General features: G+C 49.9%; 4 protein-coding genes across 4 annotated transcripts; 2 read left to right on the top strand and 2 right to left on the bottom strand.

The window, feature by feature from the left end:
* Window positions 1-3,505: 3,505 nt before the first annotated feature.
* Window positions 3,506-3,901, bottom strand: PV10_00142 (hydroxyisourate hydrolase; the record flags this gene model as incomplete). Its single annotated transcript, XM_016364182.1, has 1 exon — window positions 3,506-3,901. One exon carries the CDS (start codon window positions 3,899-3,901, stop codon window positions 3,506-3,508), a length of 396 nt encoding a protein of 131 aa, XP_016227831.1.
* Window positions 3,902-4,398: 497 nt separating this feature from the next.
* Window positions 4,399-6,472, bottom strand: PV10_00141 (uncharacterized protein; the record flags this gene model as incomplete). The annotated part of the gene is made up of 5 exons (XM_016364181.1): window positions 4,399-4,810; window positions 4,864-5,132; window positions 5,222-5,590; window positions 5,640-5,937; window positions 5,991-6,472. The coding sequence occupies 5 exons, from the start codon at window positions 6,470-6,472 to the stop codon at window positions 4,399-4,401; spliced, it is 1,830 nt and encodes a 609-aa protein (XP_016227830.1).
* Window positions 6,473-7,598: 1,126 nt separating this feature from the next.
* On the top strand, window positions 7,599-9,322 carry PV10_00140 (uncharacterized protein; the record flags this gene model as incomplete). The annotated part of the gene is made up of 2 exons (XM_016364180.1): window positions 7,599-7,630; window positions 7,654-9,322. 2 exons carry the CDS (start codon window positions 7,599-7,601, stop codon window positions 9,320-9,322), a joined length of 1,701 nt encoding a protein of 566 aa, XP_016227829.1.
* A 2,205-nt stretch (window positions 9,323-11,527) lies between these two features.
* On the top strand, window positions 11,528-12,611 carry PV10_00139 (uncharacterized protein; the record flags this gene model as incomplete). Its single annotated transcript, XM_016364179.1, has 2 exons — window positions 11,528-11,591; window positions 11,674-12,611. The coding sequence occupies 2 exons, from the start codon at window positions 11,528-11,530 to the stop codon at window positions 12,609-12,611; spliced, it is 1,002 nt and encodes a 333-aa protein (XP_016227828.1).
* Window positions 12,612-16,651: the final 4,040 nt, after the last annotated feature.

Raw genomic sequence — 16,651 nt, 5'->3', positions numbered from 1 at the left:
TTGGGCTTGAACCCTTCCTTGGACGGAGTGAGGCCTGGATTTTGGCTTGGATTGGTGCCATGACTGTACGGGGCCCAGAATGGCCCAGTCACACCAGTTGAATGCTTGTTAGAAGCGACAACTGGTGGCGACTGTCGAGACCAACCCCGAGCTAGGGGAGGTACCTGCTGCAGGGACTATGTGTACTGTACGTACATACAGTAGTGAAGATGGGAGGAAGTCCCTGGCATGAGATCTCCGGGTTTATGTGCATACTGTATGAGAAGCAGTATGCCGATCATTCTCGTACATAGAGTAGACACTCGTGGCACTACTGGAGCCCCAAAACTCATCGATCTTGATGCAGTCGTACAGAATCAAGCCCCATGGCGGCAGAGCCTCAGTTGAATGCGGCTCGAGGCAAACTTTCATCGGTAGTCAAGAGAAAGGAGAACCAATTGAAAAAGTGCTCGATAAGATTCTGCACAGTGTGTAAAGGTTTTGTTCCCATCAGGTGTCCGCTAGTCCTGACATTCCGCTGACCTTGGTGCCTCCTTACCGGAACTTTGAACTGTGTATCATCCGTCGGTCAAACCAAGCAAAGTGGCATTGTTCTTCGAGGTGTGATGTGCTTGCTAAGCTAGGAACGACTTCGGTAGTTTGCACACTCTCTTCATTCCTTCCAGGGCCTGGCAACGGTTCAGACTGCAGTGACTGCGAATTGAGAGTTTCGCTGGGCAGAGGAACAACCCTCGGTTTCAGGCAACGAGCTAAGTCTTGGTGATGGTTATCTTCGATGACATTTTGGGCACTAGTACATCATGCGGTACTGGAAGGATATTGGCAGATATCCATGTCCTGGGGAGGCCCACAGCACTGGTTCCTGGGTCTTTCTTCTGAACTTTCTAGACGAATAGTCCATCCAAGACCAGAGACCTCGGTAGCATGTTGGCGGCCAATGATGGGCCATTGTTGAACAGTTCTGTTCCATTCTCGGAAAATGAGGCTTGCGATTGCAGTCTAGATTCCGAGATATATACCTTGGCGCTAGGTTCTTTCGGTAGATCCTCAAGATCGAACAAGAGGGCAAAGCGACACTAGCATGGCATGCATGGTCCACATGGACCTTCATCCAAAAGCATTGGTGTCGCAAACTGTTTGGGGCGGATAGTACTGTCGATCTGCCGCCATAAAAACTGGGCATTACCTCGACACCCAATTATGGGAATTAAACAACTATGATTATGGATGGAATAGGAGCCTGATATTGTATCGTTGGAGGGACGATCTGCAGATTGAGGCAACTTGGCAAGGCAAGCGAGACCCGAGTTGGTATCGTAAGGCTGATCAGGATTCCCAGCCCAGTCCCTGCAGAAAATGGCAGCATATACCATGGTCAAAAGACAGTGGAAAATCTTGAGAACGAGCCCAAATGGATCAGGGTGCTATGGTAGCGTGCTAACTTCGATTGGTCATTATTCGACCGATGTATCGATTTCTAGGACTTCCAAGACCACGATTGATGTCCGACAAGGGGCAATTACCACTGGCGACATATGGTACTAACAACCCGTGGGAAGACACCTACGTCTGGAGAGTTCATTTGCGTCCAAGCGAACCGATCATCAAGCCCCAGCGAGGGGATGGATGGATAATTGAGAAAAATGGAGCTCGCATCCTTCCAGCAGAAGTGACGGTACACCTCACTGCGTGAAAAGAGTCCAAATGCTGGTTGACTCGCCGCCGTGCTCGCATGCCGATGCCTCCCACCAGTGAATCGGCTCAACTCTTGAGCGAACTTCTGGTTCAGGCCGAGCTCCGCCTGGTGGGGTAGATAAATACAAGCTCGTCCATGCTGGTCTGAACAGGTACAGTGTGTCACTCAAGCGTGGCGCTTACTCTGCTTGAATATGGCGGTGAACAACGTGTGTGCATGATAATTCCTCAAGCTGCGGCATTCTTCGAGGCTATGTATGCATGAGCGTACTTGACTTGGATTGGAGGCTGTGGTTGCAGAACATGGCCCCGCGTTGGATATATCTTCACGTCGATCCAACGTCATGATCTTCTCCGAGCAAGACGTCGTGCTTGCTTGTGATTTCTGTACCCTCTTGTGGCGTGTCACCATGCATTTGAGCATGACTGGGACGACTGTTCAAACAGCGACGTGTAATAAGATGATGAAATACGGACAGTGTTGGTTGAATCAGCTGCTGAGGCAAGTAGACATGCATTACTCGAAGCCGGAGGAGTCTAATGGCTTCATGATTGGTGTTTGCAAACTTTCGATGTAGGTGATAGTAGTACGTGGAGACATCTTGAGCGAGTCTCAAAGTGAGGCGACATCGCGCGATATTATTGGTCGACTGTGAGACTTTTGGGAATGAGAGTGTCATGGGTAAGGCAGCCGACCCATGGGACATCGCTCTGAGGGCCATAGGCTCTTCGAGTCGGACGTTGTTGTGGCCGAGTGTGAAGTCGACCTAGTCCCAGAGGTGCAAAAAAGGCTGGTTGAGGGACTTCTTGTATATAAGCCATCAAGTTGGATAAGTACGTATCTCTTCCAAAGGAAATCAATTAGAATTGGACTCTAGCCTTGAAAGCGCTCCACCGAAGCACGGCTCACCATTTGGTGGAAGTTGGTCGAACGATCCCTTCAATGTCTCATGCTGCTACGCAAGATGGGCAGTACTGGCTGCCAGGTTTTCAGCTTTCCCGTCACATTGTTCTTCGGCAACTGCAATACTTTCTGGGGCCTTCGGCGACGGTGAGACCATACTCGTTACACGTGAGCAAGCTTCCCTTTCGGATTTTCAAGAGGCCATGAACTTATCTCATCCAGGGTCGCGAAGGTTATCTGATCAAGGGCGCAGCTCTTACCAAGGTATGACTGTCAATTGTCCGAGGCTGTAGAGGCTGACTGAAATATCACAGGAGCAAATTGAGGATCTGCGCCACCAATCGCAAGAGTATGAAAGACAGCAAACCATGAGGATGAATGGTCGTGCTGCGGCAAGTTCGGCAGACCTCGACATCAACGAGCCGGTGATGGTCAGAATCAACAGGCGGAGTAGCCCTGGGCGGCGCGAAGAGTCCAGAGGGGATAGCCAACGGGAACGGACGAGAAACAACAACGACAGAGACAGGAGCTCGTCCTACTCGTGGAGTGCCCGGTATCGGTGACACCGGCTTCTTGGGCCATATGTAATAAAACGTTTACCTGTCACGGTCGTACTCGGCTTCATATCACTAGCTGGGCACGACACAGTTTGGTTTCGGTTTCGGTTTTCATTTGACGCACTGAGTGATGTTTTATGCTGGTAGCGGTTCTGTGAGGGATCCAGTGTCAGCAACGGCGGCGAGCTCCCTGAACACCCTTTTCGAGGAACTTGGCCAGAGCACGAGGCTGAGGCGAAAGTTGACCATGATGTTGGTTTCAATCACTACCGAGTGCATAGGATGAATAATGAGTTTGATATTGGTGATGCAGTTGGGAACATGGCCTTTTTTGATTCCTGGAAAACACTCAAGATCCTCTGTAGGTGGTATACGTCCAAGGTCCAACCAGGACCGGGACATGGTAATGTCTTTCTCCCTTCTTGACGTAGAATTTGACCTCGACTTCTGGCCAGAAGCTCTCAACGCCTTGTCTATCATACCACTCTCCGATTTCAAACTTGATACTCCAAGGAACGCGCTCGCCGGTCGCGAATTGTTCCAGCGTGTCGAACAGGCTTTTGTCCGCAGTCGAAGTCCAATCCTTGACCCGTCCGTCCTCATTTGTTAAAGCAGTAAAGGACACAGGAGATTGGCCGACAGAGTTTGAGTCTGAAGCCGATAGCAAGGTCAAAGTGGCATTGAGGCCCGCAGCGGGTGTACCAGAGAGGGTATTGAGGACGTGACAGGTAATCGGAGATGCCATGGCTGTTTCTTTGGCTTGCTATTGCAATTGGGCAAGGTTCAGCGGAATTAGAAGGGCAGTGATTGCCTCGTTCTATCGCATCAATATGCTGGAGATTTGGGAGAACGAGTGAGGATGGCGGTGGAGGAGAGGAAAAAGGAAAAAAGCAATTGATGGAAATGGAATTGAGTACCAAATCTCGGTCGCTCCTTCCTGTGGCTAATCCTTATCGCTACCGTCAACAATGGTGGTGGAGCACCTTCCCGCCAAGCCCTTGTTTCATCGTATGACGTCGTCAATCTACCCTCAAAATTCCTCAACAGGTAGGCACCGTAAGTAATACGTGCGTACCAACTTGTACACGTTGATACAAGGTCCATTAAGATACATACCTAGGTACCTTATCTAGGTGTCTATCTTACTGAAGAATGCCTCGTTGCCAGAGTGCCCGGCAAGGAAGATATAAACATGTAGTCCGTCTCCAAGCCGTTGATGATTGTCTTCTCAAGGCCATGAACCTAGTCTTGTTCTAATTCATCCTGGTCTAGCTGACGATACTCACCACTAGCCTCAAGCGGTCGCAGTTCAGCATGCTGATCTCTCAACAGGTACCGCTTCCACAACCATGGCAAAAACGAGGTGACTTGATGGCGAATGAAAGTCCGAGATGAAATCGCAAACACATTGTCTAGCTCATCAAGAGTCTTCAGTCGTGTCTCCGGAACAAAGAGAAAGACCAGTATGAGCGCGACCACGTTGAGGATAGCATACAAGGCAAACGCGCCTGATGCCTGGAATGTACTCAGGATCCGTGGAAATGTGATTGAAAGCACAGCCGCCCAGAAATTGGCTGTAGACACTGCCATGGACATGCCCACTTCTCGATGACTCAGAGGGAATACTTCTGCGGAGTAAGTGTTTGGCACTGGCCTGATAGTTAAAGTTAGCATGCTAACAATACGAGCAAAGATTGGTATTCATACCCCATTCCAGGAGAATACAATGCACAGAATAGATAGATCAATGTTGCGAGAAGGCCAAAGTGGGCTGAAGTACCGGCTGGCAACGCAAAGCTCAAGCTAGCCGCTAGCATTGTTAATGCCATCAGAGGTAATGTTAGCAACAGAAGCCATCTGCGTCCAAAACTATCCATGCTCCATACGGCTGGGAATGCCCCGACAAAGTTGACAAAGCCAAAGACACAGGATGCTACTAGAGCCCCAAATGTGGAAAATCCAGCATCGGAGAAGATCTAGAAAGGTACAGTACCAGTTAGTGGCCCTTACAAAAAGAAAAGGAATAGATGATAAGCAATTGTGCACGGGTGACCCAGGGCCTTACAGTAGAAGAGTAGAAAGCGATAATGTTGATACCACACAATTGTTGAGACAACATGACGACGTAGGATGCGGTGGCCGCCCGGCGGATTCGAGGCACAGTGACAAGATCATAGAGCCTGGCCCAGAAAGATAGGTCCTGGCCCTGTGATTTCACCTTGATCTGATCTTGTTGAGACGACGAATAGATCTCCTTGGCCGCGACGAGGTCCGTGGTTCGAAGGGCTCTCAAGGACTGAAATGCACGGTCATATCTTTTCCCGTGTTTGATGTGCCACGCGGGTGATTCTGGGCACGTGTAGATCATGCAGAGAAGAGGCACTGTAGGGAGAAAAGGAGCTGCCACTTGCCATCTCCAGGCGTCGTCGCCGAACTGTTCCCAAATCAGTCACTCAGTCGCATCACGACACGCGTCCACCCACGTTGTAAAAAGCCGTATTTGCCACAAAGCCCAGGAAAATGCCAAACGCAGTCCACATCTGCCATTGAACAGCCAGCCCGCCACGGATCTGCGCAGGGGCGCATTCCGCCTGGAAAACGGAGACCGTGCTTGCATTCAGTCCCAGACCGACGCCGAGGATCATCCGGAAACACAAAAGTTGTTTCCATGTGGAGCTCATTCCTGCACCAAGATTGGAGATGAGGCACAGGCATGCCCCAAGCATGATAGTCCCCCTTCGAGCGAGTCGATTGTTGATGAAATCCGAAGACCACGCACCACTATTCCTGATCAGCGCGGGTGCAGTTCGCAAGGGGCACCAGGGCACACTTACACCAATCCCGTGCTAAGATAGATTCCGCTGTTGATGAATCCGACTATGAATGTGTCGCGTCTGGTCTGTGAGTCGATGCCAAACGCCTTGGGAAAGGTGAGGTTAGCGCCATTCATTCCGGTCTGAGCCCAGCCCTGCTCAACTGCGCCCAGAGAACAAACTAGGACAGTGAAATAGAGCATTTTGGGTTGTCGCCATTTTCGACCTCGTTCGTCTTGCAGCGATTGTCTTTCACCCTGCGACAGTTGGGGAATCTCGTCCAGAGTCAGTTCGCCTCGAGGAACCAAGGCTGCCTTACGAAACACATCGACATGGCTTGAAAGGTTGTGCTCATCGACAAAGTGTTGAACCTCATCGAAAGCAGGAAATGGGCCAGAAGTGGTTTGTTCCACTAGTTCATGAGGTTCGGAGGTTGTCACTAGGACTGAGCTCGTGGAGTCAATGTCATCCGATTCCACGTGGTGAGCCCGAGATTTTGGCATTGTCGAATGGACTATTGACCTAACATCGAGGCCTCTTCTACAGATCAGTAGTTACTCCCACAGCAATAAGAAGTCAGCGACAGCAGTGTGTTTGGTTCGGATGGCACGTTCGTCCAGGGACAATGTCTTGGCGGCGTGACTTGATATCGGGCAGATACATGTGTATATGTGATGATCACGTGCTTTATTTATTCTCTCCATCACGGCCTTTCTGAGGCTGTACACCAGACAAGCGGGCTACACGTGTAGACCATTGTCAGTGTCATTAGGGATAGACTCCCAATTGACATAGTGAGGTAGGGGAAGGTCAAAGCTCTCGCTCAAGGTTGATACTCTTCTCACATTGCTAGTATGTTAGCCAAGCTCCGTCAAAATAGAGACTCTCCTTAAACATTTCGCAACCGGCAGCTAGGTATGATGTATTTGGTGCCATTCTATGAGGAAGTAAGTGATTGGTAAACTCTTGATTCTGAATAAAATCAAAAGTCAGTCTCCCAAGGACATGTTGCTTATGACTTGCACCATTATAAGTTAGCAAACATCTATATGTGGTACTGTGGGCAGGTAATGAGGATCAAGAAATCGCCTGGGCCGAGGGTCTCCACCGCTTATCCCCATTCCCGCCAACTTTTGTCAGCGCACTGGAAACCAAGTATCCAGCCCGCACCGGCTGCAGGGTGTTGGGCCCAAGACGACTAAGATCGGGCTTTTGTTCCACGGAGCTCGGGAGAGCATTCATATGACCTTGGCGAAAGATGAACTAAAAGTCGCTTATACTCCGTACTTCCAAAGCTGGGGCCCCTCATGATAACTCCTCAGCATCCACTGTCAATGCTCTGGCTATGGCCCTATGCTTACTTTGAGAGGAGACGCAGTTTCCACTGTGTTTCACTTGACCTCTGAACACCACTTACTTGACGGCTTTTGGTGAGTTGTCATGGAGCAACCGCGAACTCGCAACACTAGAGTCTGCATAGACTGTCATTCTCGCAAAGTATTTATACCCACGCACAGTGTCGCCACCTCGAACCACGGATGACTGACACTGGACAGGTCAAATGCGACCTACAAGATCGCGCCGAGGGACCATGTCGCAATTGTCGCAAAGCAAATAAGATATGCAGGCATGTTTCTTGTGTCACAACAGTATCAATTTATGTGCGCTGACTCGGAAACTCCAGGCCTCGTCTAGGGATTCGACAACGTCACCGAGATCAGTGTTGGACTGGGGCCACTCAGACCCAACAGTCTTCGTTGCAGGCCTCTTCGCCCGGATCCGTGGGCTATCTTGGAGAGGAGAGCCTGTACCCAATCCCCAGCATTCCCCGGTATGTTGACGACACCATCGCCGAAACGGCAGAGTTTTATGAGAAACTCCTCGAAGGAACAGATGTAACAGAGGTTCCGCCACCAATGTTGGTTAGTGCAATGGCCGACAACTACTTCGACCACGTCTATCCCTTAGAGCCTATCATCGACCGTTGTGACCTATCGCGTCATGGATCCTCTCCGCTGTTGGTCCTGGCCATATGTATGAGCGGTACATCTTTTGGTCACTTACGAGGCTCAACGAAACAAATCATGGCGTCCAACAAGTACTACCTAAAAGTGAAAACATTGGTCAACATAGACTACGAGAAGAATAGCGTCATAGTCTTGAAAGCACTGTGCATGTTGGGCTGTCGAGGGGCGAAAATACCAACTCAGATTAGCATGGATAGCGCCTGGCACTGGATGGGAGTTTCCGTTCGGTATGCTATCCACATGGGATTGCACAAGGAAGCCACTTATCATGGTAAAGAGACGGGTGGCACCTGTCGAAGAATGTGGTGGCACCTTTTCGTACGTTTTCAGTCGACAGCCCGTCGTCCTCGCCCTTCCAAACTGACTAATATTTTGCTGCAGAATCAGGACAAGTTGTTATTTTTTTGCTATGGACGGCCCTCATCGATCAATATGCAGGACACCGACGTGCGGCTCCCAACAATGGACGACTTTCCCGTCAGCCATCCCGACAACAACATTTTCATTCAGAAGTCAAAACTTTGCATGATCCTCGGCCGACTTGCACAAATGCGACAAAATCCCAGTACTAGCTATAGCGATCTAGCGGTCCTCGGGGAGTCTTTTGAAGAATGGTGTGGCGATTTGCCTGAGGAACTCAAACTTCGTGAAGAATACAATCCCCAACCACATCGGCGGATCGTTTCGGAATTGCACATTTTATACCATGCCTCCTACATAATCTACCTACAGGCTCTCACCAAACTTGATACAGAGGTCCATTCGACAAGGGCAGCTTTCGAACAGTGCGTTCGACGATCATCGCGGATGACACGACTGTTTGAAGCAATTCTTTATCGGAACGAGGTCGCATACATACGCCCCATTAACAACTGGTTTTGCCTGGTAGCAGGGTTGATACAAATTCGAGCTCTCGCCACGTTTACAGAAGACCGGGCACTGTACAATGACGAGCTGACCATCATAAAAACCGTACTACAAGACATGATCCCTTCCTCGGCAAGTGCAGCCTTGGTCCTCAGAAATCTTCAACACTGTGAGACCTCGGTCGAAACCGTGTCCAAGCCAGCCCGGAGTACTTCGAATCATACTGCCACCAACGATCCGCTGAATCTCTCAATGGATGACCATCGAGAAGGAGGAATAGACCCACTGTTTCCTTCGCAAGGCCATTCAGATATGAACCTGCAGCCTGATCTTGCTCCAAGGCTTCCGAATATGGGCCCCAATGGCATTGATGACTATTTCCTGGTTGACAGCTTTGACATGGCCTTTAGCAACCTGCAATCTAGCCCAGGCATGCTTGAAGACTGGTCTTTATCGTAGGAGAAACTCATGGCACGTGTCAATGGCCTTTTTCACGTCGCAAACAAACCCTCCAGGAATCATGTCATGTAAAGATCAAAAATCAAAAATCAGGATCGAACGGGACTAATTAATCAAGAGTAGGTGGGAATCAGTAGCTACCATAAAATTGAGCGTTAAAACCATGTTTCGGTTCTCAGGTATCGGCCCTCTCCTGTCCACTGACACCTCGGCAACCTCCTCAATTCCCCTCGCAACCTGGTAGTTTGAATACTCTCGGTCCCAGTCCATGTGGCTCCGGCTATGATGTCGGCAGAAGTGGAGTCATTTCGGCAGTCGATGCCGATAGGGCTGCAGATCATCCATTATTACCCCGTGCCGTTAGTTGGTTTTCAGCAATATTATCCTGCACTGGACGATTCTCGCGGTAGGTCTGAGAGGTTTGGCCTCGTTCCAGAGCGCAAGATTGAGTAGCCGGCGCTGACTGAATGAAATTATCGTTTATAAGATACACTTCGTTCATGTCTGATCTGAAAGTCCACGGTGAGAAGAGACTCAAGATAAGGTTTATTATTATTGTACGTTTAACGTGATCCCCGCATCTCAGAATAAACTAGATGATCAACTTCCGGCTCAGAGATTTGTTGTCTTTTTGTGTCAATCAAGCAACTCATGAGGAGCAATCGACTTCAGGCTTCAAGACTGAAGATAGTGCCGAGGGCTAGGCAACCTGTACTCCACCTTGCTTCACGACCCTAGATTGGTGGGACAAGCATGAAATACGATACCACCGTCGTTCTCTCGGCGTTGTGAATCCCCCCACCATCGAAACCTGTGTCTAGCACATTGATGTTCATCACCTGGCAGCTGGCTCTCGGCCCATGCCAAAACATACCGGGTGCCGAACTTTGGTGAAAGCTCGCCAGGAGCCAAGATTGCTGCTCATGGCAAGTCGCCAAATGCTTTGAATTTAAGTCTCCCAGATGCCGTGACGACCGACCTTGTGAATCACAATCACAAGACTATTGCCTTGACTTCAGCTTCCGACTTACCGTATCAACCACATTAGAAGCCAGTCCCCCGACAAATCAACAACGCACAGCGACTAGTCCGAACACTTCTCCATAGCAACATGTCGTCAACCACAGAAGTCCAACAGGAGGACCGCCTCGCAATCGGCAAGCAAATGGCAGAGCAGTTCCTGGGCAAGAAGTTCTATGCGTCGATACTGTCACGAATGGTGGGTAAAAGATGAAACCAGTTCCATGGCCGGTTCACACATGACTAATTGCACTGTCATTAACAGAAAGACGACATCTTCACCAAGACAAGTATGGAGTATATCTGGGAGACGTGCTTCTACAGCTATGCGCGGCCAGGGCTGGAATATCGCGAGAGATCGCTGATGAATTTGGCCATGCTGATAGCTCTCAACCGAGGACCTGAGCTGAGAATCCACATCCGAGCTGCTGTCAACAACGGCTTGACCGAAGACCAGATCTGCGAAGCTTGCAGACATGCCATGATTTATTGCGGTGTCCCAGCTGGGCGTGATGCCCTGATAACCGCCAGTGAGGTTTTCTCTCAAATGAAAGAAGCCGGCGAGTATCCTCCGAAATAGATTAGCTATCAAGATAGACCTTTCCAGCCACGAGAATGGTATAGAGCATGACTGAAATAGTTTTGGTTCACCCATGCAAATCAATCAGGAGATAGGTCCCACTGTATGGCTATACTAATACCCATCTCAGCGGATAGACTTCAAGCATGTACTGTAGTGAAGCTATTCCATTCTGAAGGCCCGCCGTCGCCTCTCTTTCCCAACTTCCAGACCACACACCAGTGTCGAGCTAAGACGACGTGAATGCCTCTTCCAATGAGGGTTGAGAAAGCACTTCGGGGCTTTGGCGGGACGAGCTCGGATCGAGGATTGCCAGACTTCTGCCGCCGTGCATGCCGGACTTTCGGTTACAACTTCGGCTCCAGGGATTCGATGAGTGCTCTATTCAGGAGTGAAACAGGAGCAAATTCCGAGGAGACAACACTTGGGCAAGTTAAGTCAAATGGATATTACAATCTTCTGCCAGTGTATGCTAGAGGAATCTCTAAGCAACTAGAAAGCGAGTTGAACGAGAACTTCCGATAAATACACAGTGTGACCTTTTCAAGTTTTTTCGCCCTGCCTGTGCTGCAATTTGTCACAATCTCCAAGTGAATCAAGTGACAATGGCTGCGACAAACGGAACATCCAAGCGGGAAACCGTGGGCTTTATAGGGCTTGGGGTTATGGGTAGGTCAATAAACCTCTAACAGTCTTGATTAGTCTCGATCGTATCACTCAGTTGCTGACCACGTCTATGTGGACGCCCTAGGTCATTTCATGGCACGGAATCTCCTCCTGCAATATCCTCGTCCTGGACTTACTCTAGTCGTCTACGACGCTGATAAGTCTTGCATCACCAGGTTCGTCGATGAAATAAGACAGATTGATGAGGCTGCAGCGTCGAGAATCGTTCCCGCTGGCAGCGTGTCCGCCGTGGCGATGAAAGCGTCTACCACGGTGACAGCATTGCCCAACCCGAAGATTGTGCTGGACGTTGTAAATGAGCTTTCCAAATCTCTGAGCGCGGACCCGGCTCGTCTGATCCTTGACTGCTCCACAATAGACCCATCGACGTCGCAAGAATGTGCGCGACTACTGTCACAAGACCAGCGAGGACGGTTCATCGACGCGCCCATGTCAGGGGGATCCATGGGCGCTGCGGCCGGTACCCTGACGTTCATGATCGGCTACCCTCCAGAGTCAGCCTGCACAACTGAGCAAGAGCAATTCGCACAGACGCGGATCATGCCAGTTCTTGAAGCCATGGGGAAAAAAATCTGGAGAATGGGCGAGGTGGGCAACGGAGAAGCAGCCAAACTGACCAACAACTACATCTCGGCCATATCGAACATCGCCACCTGTGAAGCCTTCAACCTCGGCATCCGTCTGGGCCTGAACCCCTCGACGATCCGAGACGTTGTCAGCAGCAGTACTGGCATGAATTGGGTTGTTCAACACTCGCCGCCCGTTGCGGGCTCGATACCCGGCAAGTCAACCTCCGCAGATAGGGACTACGCCTTGGGCTTCTCCAATGAATTGATGAAAAAAGATGTCCAACTGGCCGTCAAAGCTGCCGCTGGAGCCGGCGCTCGTTTAGAACTTGGCCAAAGTGTCGTCGATGTCTACGCAAAGACCAGCTCACAGTTTCCCAATAGAGACATCGGCGTTGTGTACAAAATGCTGAACCAATCTATAGATAAAGAATAAATAGACCACGGCCAACATACCTTTGTTTCTCACTCGTCACAATGCCACGCCATCAGGAGTCATAAAATGAATTGTTGTACAAGACTAGGGACATCTGAAGGGGTAAGATCATTGATGGTCCCTAGTCGTGCAATCGGATCCGCACTCTCGTAGCAAGCAATCAGACTAGTCTTTCATTATACCTTTCATCAAAGCACGCAAGGCTATGCTCCATCTTCTCGGGCTATCGAGTGCGGAAGTTGACCTCATATTTTGATGCAAACGATCCTTCAATAAGATGCGTGTCGTTTCTATTAAAGGGCTTGAGAACCTTTACACCTGGCTCAACTGTGGTCTTGGAGAATGGGACGATTACGCTTGTCCATCAAATTTCTCACGTCTACAAGATAACATTCGCCGCATCTTGTTCAGGCAGATCTGGAGCGCTGAAACTGGGCCTTGAAAGATCGGTGCCTTCTCAAAAGAGGTTTGTGGGCGGCATTGCGAAGTGCGCATGATCACTGTAAATCACTCGAAAGGGTCATTCTAGTTCAAATTTCGAGGCTTTTTGCTATGAAGGTTTCTAGATGAGTCACTCCCAGTATGCTCGAGTGAATTACATGGTCATCAATGTCCTCTTACTCGCCCTCGTCCTCGGATCTTCCTGATTGACTCAACAGCGACGACACTTAATTATTGATGCTGCCACCTTGCCATGTGACATGACGCCACTGGGCCGTCGATATGACACACCTGGTCGAGTGGGTTGCTATTCTTCTTTTAGATCGTGAAGCGAAAGTCGGGCTCTCCAAAGATGACTCGCTTTCCCTGTTGTGCCTGCTTGTTCGCAATCTTGAAATAGACGATCATAGCAGTTGAAGCGGCAAGAGTTGCTAGTGTAATGGCTAGCGTTGCAATAACGCCAGGTCGGTAGTTTGGTGCATCCTGCGGAAGAGGTCAGCACTGTTTAGTAAGTGTCAGAATGTGGATGTTACCTGTTGTCTGAATACTAAAGCAGAGTAAATACCGCCAATCGAAGACCAGGAGACGACCCAGGCGGCATAGACGCTTCTTTGAGCATCACCTCTGACATTGTTCATACCCCAGCTATTGGCTGTAATCAGCATGCCATTGACGCCGGCCTGCCCAAAGAAGGCACCAGCATAGCGCACTGGCGCTGCGTCAACAAATGCAATCATGCATAGGCCAATAGTAGTCAGGATACAGTGCAGGACGATGAATGGTCCTCGAAGCCCTGTTTTGTCTGAGATGAATGCAACTCCAAATGCATATATGGCCGTAAATGCGGCAGGGGGTGCCGTCAAGAGGAATGACAGCTGCAACGAGAATTCGAGGCCCCGTCGGAGGATAATGGGAAGGAAAAGGAGAAAGCTGTAAGTACCAGCTGCTCCTGTTAGAGAGATGAGGGCGCTATTGAAGTCAGTTCATGCTTGCTCGCCTAGGTCATGCCAAAGATCACTCACAGGCCCCACATATGTGGTGGTTTCACTGTATCCCGGATGACTTTCCAAGTGATCTTGCCTTCTTCAAAAGCGCCAGTATCGCCTCCAAGTCTCTTCCTCACCAGATCCTTCTCTTCCGGGCTCAGCCATTTGTTTTTCTTGTCGTCGTAAGGCAAATCAGGAATAATGAACCAACAGAGGACAGCGTAGGCAACGGTGATTGCACCTTCGACGATGAAGATCCATTTCCAGCCATCACGCTCGGGGTCGGACGCAATTTGTGTCAGGCCATACGCTAAGATATTGGCGAAGGATGAGCAGAAACTTCCCATTAAGAAGTACACGGCGGCTCTGTACAAATCTTAGCGCAATTTCGTGCTGTTATGGTACATTTCTGGCCAACCTTTTCTGGTACTCATACCTGCGGTACCAGGCAGACAAGAGATAAATACATCCAGGAAACATGCCCTTATCAGCATCAGTTGAGCTCGGAAATTCAAGAAGGATATTGTCGTACCGCTTCAAAGACGCCCAGGAGGACTCTCAAGACCGCAAGCACCTGCCAACTGCGTACAAAGCCAATACAGAGGGTCGTAATGCCCCAACCAAAGCAGAGGAACGACAGCCATCGATGTGGTCCGAATTTTTGAAGCAACATGTTGCTAGGGAGCTCAAAGATGATGTAGCCGATGAAGAAAACAAGTACTGATTGTGATGATAAGCGCAGTACACGACTTCTCGCAGGTTTCACATACTGACAATGGACGCCCGATTGCCGACCGAAAGGCCCGTAGCCTCATCAATGCCAGCAATACGGGCTCCACCTAGGTTGGTTCGATCAATCAAACACCAAACGTAGAGTCCACCTAGGATTGGAACGATGCGTATATCGATCTTCCATCTAAAGTCAAGTGGTCAGCGGCGAGTGTTCGTGGACAATGGAAGAGACATACAGAAGCCTGTTCATTCGGGCCTGTTCAACGGGGTCGTCGGCGGAGATAGAGCCTGCCTCCATGCCTTTTAGGTCCATGGCGATATCCAGATGCTCTGCTCGGGTATCTCCCGTCTTCTCAGGGGTAGAAGGTCGACGAGTAGGGTCCATTTTTACAAGGTGTGAAAACTGAGTCTATAGTAGGGAAACCAGTGGTTTGTGAGAGAAAGACGAACTCCCTTGAGAAGCCATAGGGGGCAGGTTAATATAGACAAGGCAGCTGATCGCACTAGAGAAGGTCCGAGGGAAGAACCTGGTTGTATCGTGTCGAATCTTTGGCGAACCTACCACCGTCTTGAAGATAACCATTCAAAGCCTTGCTTGGCAAATGTCAATTCCCGCTATGTGAAGTCAATAACTGACCTGACCGAAGGAGACAGCCTCTGGCGAGACAACGAGCCCAAGCCCGAGCACCACATGCATCCAACTCCGGGGAAAAAACTTGGCCTGGAGTTTCTGGCTTTACAAAGTCGGCCGCTTAACCGTTGCAGTACGGCTATTGTGGAGATGAGGGGGCCGAGATCCCCACAACATCAGAACAATGTTCCCTGCCGTCACTACGCCACTTCCTCTTGGTCATACGGAGTATGGTCCTGACTTCACAGGTTTAGGACCTTAGATTATATGCTTGGGACGTTCGTTGACAGCAACATCTTGCACGCTACAAGGGAAGAGGGGAATACACTCTACTGTGCCTCTCACGGACGCCACACCCAGAAGCTCTTGGTAGAGTAGATCGTAGTATGGAGGGCTAAAGCGTGGTGCAATTGCGCCGGTTGTTGTCAGATCACGTGCAAGAATGGCTCTCATAGGTGCTACAGCTGCCAGGTTGCGAAATAGAGCTCAGGTTGCAGACCAAGTTAACAATCTGTCCCGCTGATCTTACCACTGGCTGTATTAATGAAACCCATCTGCGGCTATTGTATCAGATCCCCGGATCCGGGAGGATCTGGGTTTTTGATGTGCAGCTGGGGTAGTCTTGGGGATCCCTCAATGTCAAAGAGACCAGTATCGCCTGGACGCACACCTATGGCCTGCACGATTTCGTGGCAGAGTCAGCCTGACAGAACACTCTACTACCACAACACCTTCACTTGGGGCGATAGGGGTCAAGGGCCGGAGAACCCCTCGGCCCGCGGCGGCCCCTCGGAATAACCTGAGACTACCCCGGAGTTCCACCTATTAGAGTCATCGCCTAGAGTGTAGTGTCCTATGATGTCCCTCTCGCGCACCTTGCTAATTTGAATTAAAGCCTCTTACAATAGAAATGACAGTCCAAATAGGGTGACTGCGATGAGGGCTGATAAATTGCGATGGCTCGGACCTTTTGGGGATTGTACCTGACATTCAAGTGATCGGAAGGAAGCTGTAAAGACAATTGAATGCCCCAGCAGCCAGTGAGAGCTGTCAGCTGGTTTCCAAAACAGGAGTAGAACCAACTTACTCCCAGAAGACAGAGGACAAAAAGCGAAACGCAGTCATCGATGGTTGCTGGAAGTGGCGTTGAACGAGCGAGGACGATGGCAAGAGCAATACCCAGGAGTGTCTGGCAAGAAGCGTCCAGAAAATATAGTATAGGAGCGAGACGCTTCAATTTCAACTTCCTC

The sequence above is a fragment of the Exophiala mesophila genome (genome assembly GCF_000836275.1).
Source record: "Exophiala mesophila strain CBS 40295 unplaced genomic scaffold supercont1.1, whole genome shotgun sequence".
Taxonomy (NCBI): Eukaryota; Fungi; Ascomycota; class Eurotiomycetes; order Chaetothyriales; family Herpotrichiellaceae; genus Exophiala; species Exophiala mesophila.
This window is presented reverse-complemented; position numbering and strand designations above follow the sequence as displayed.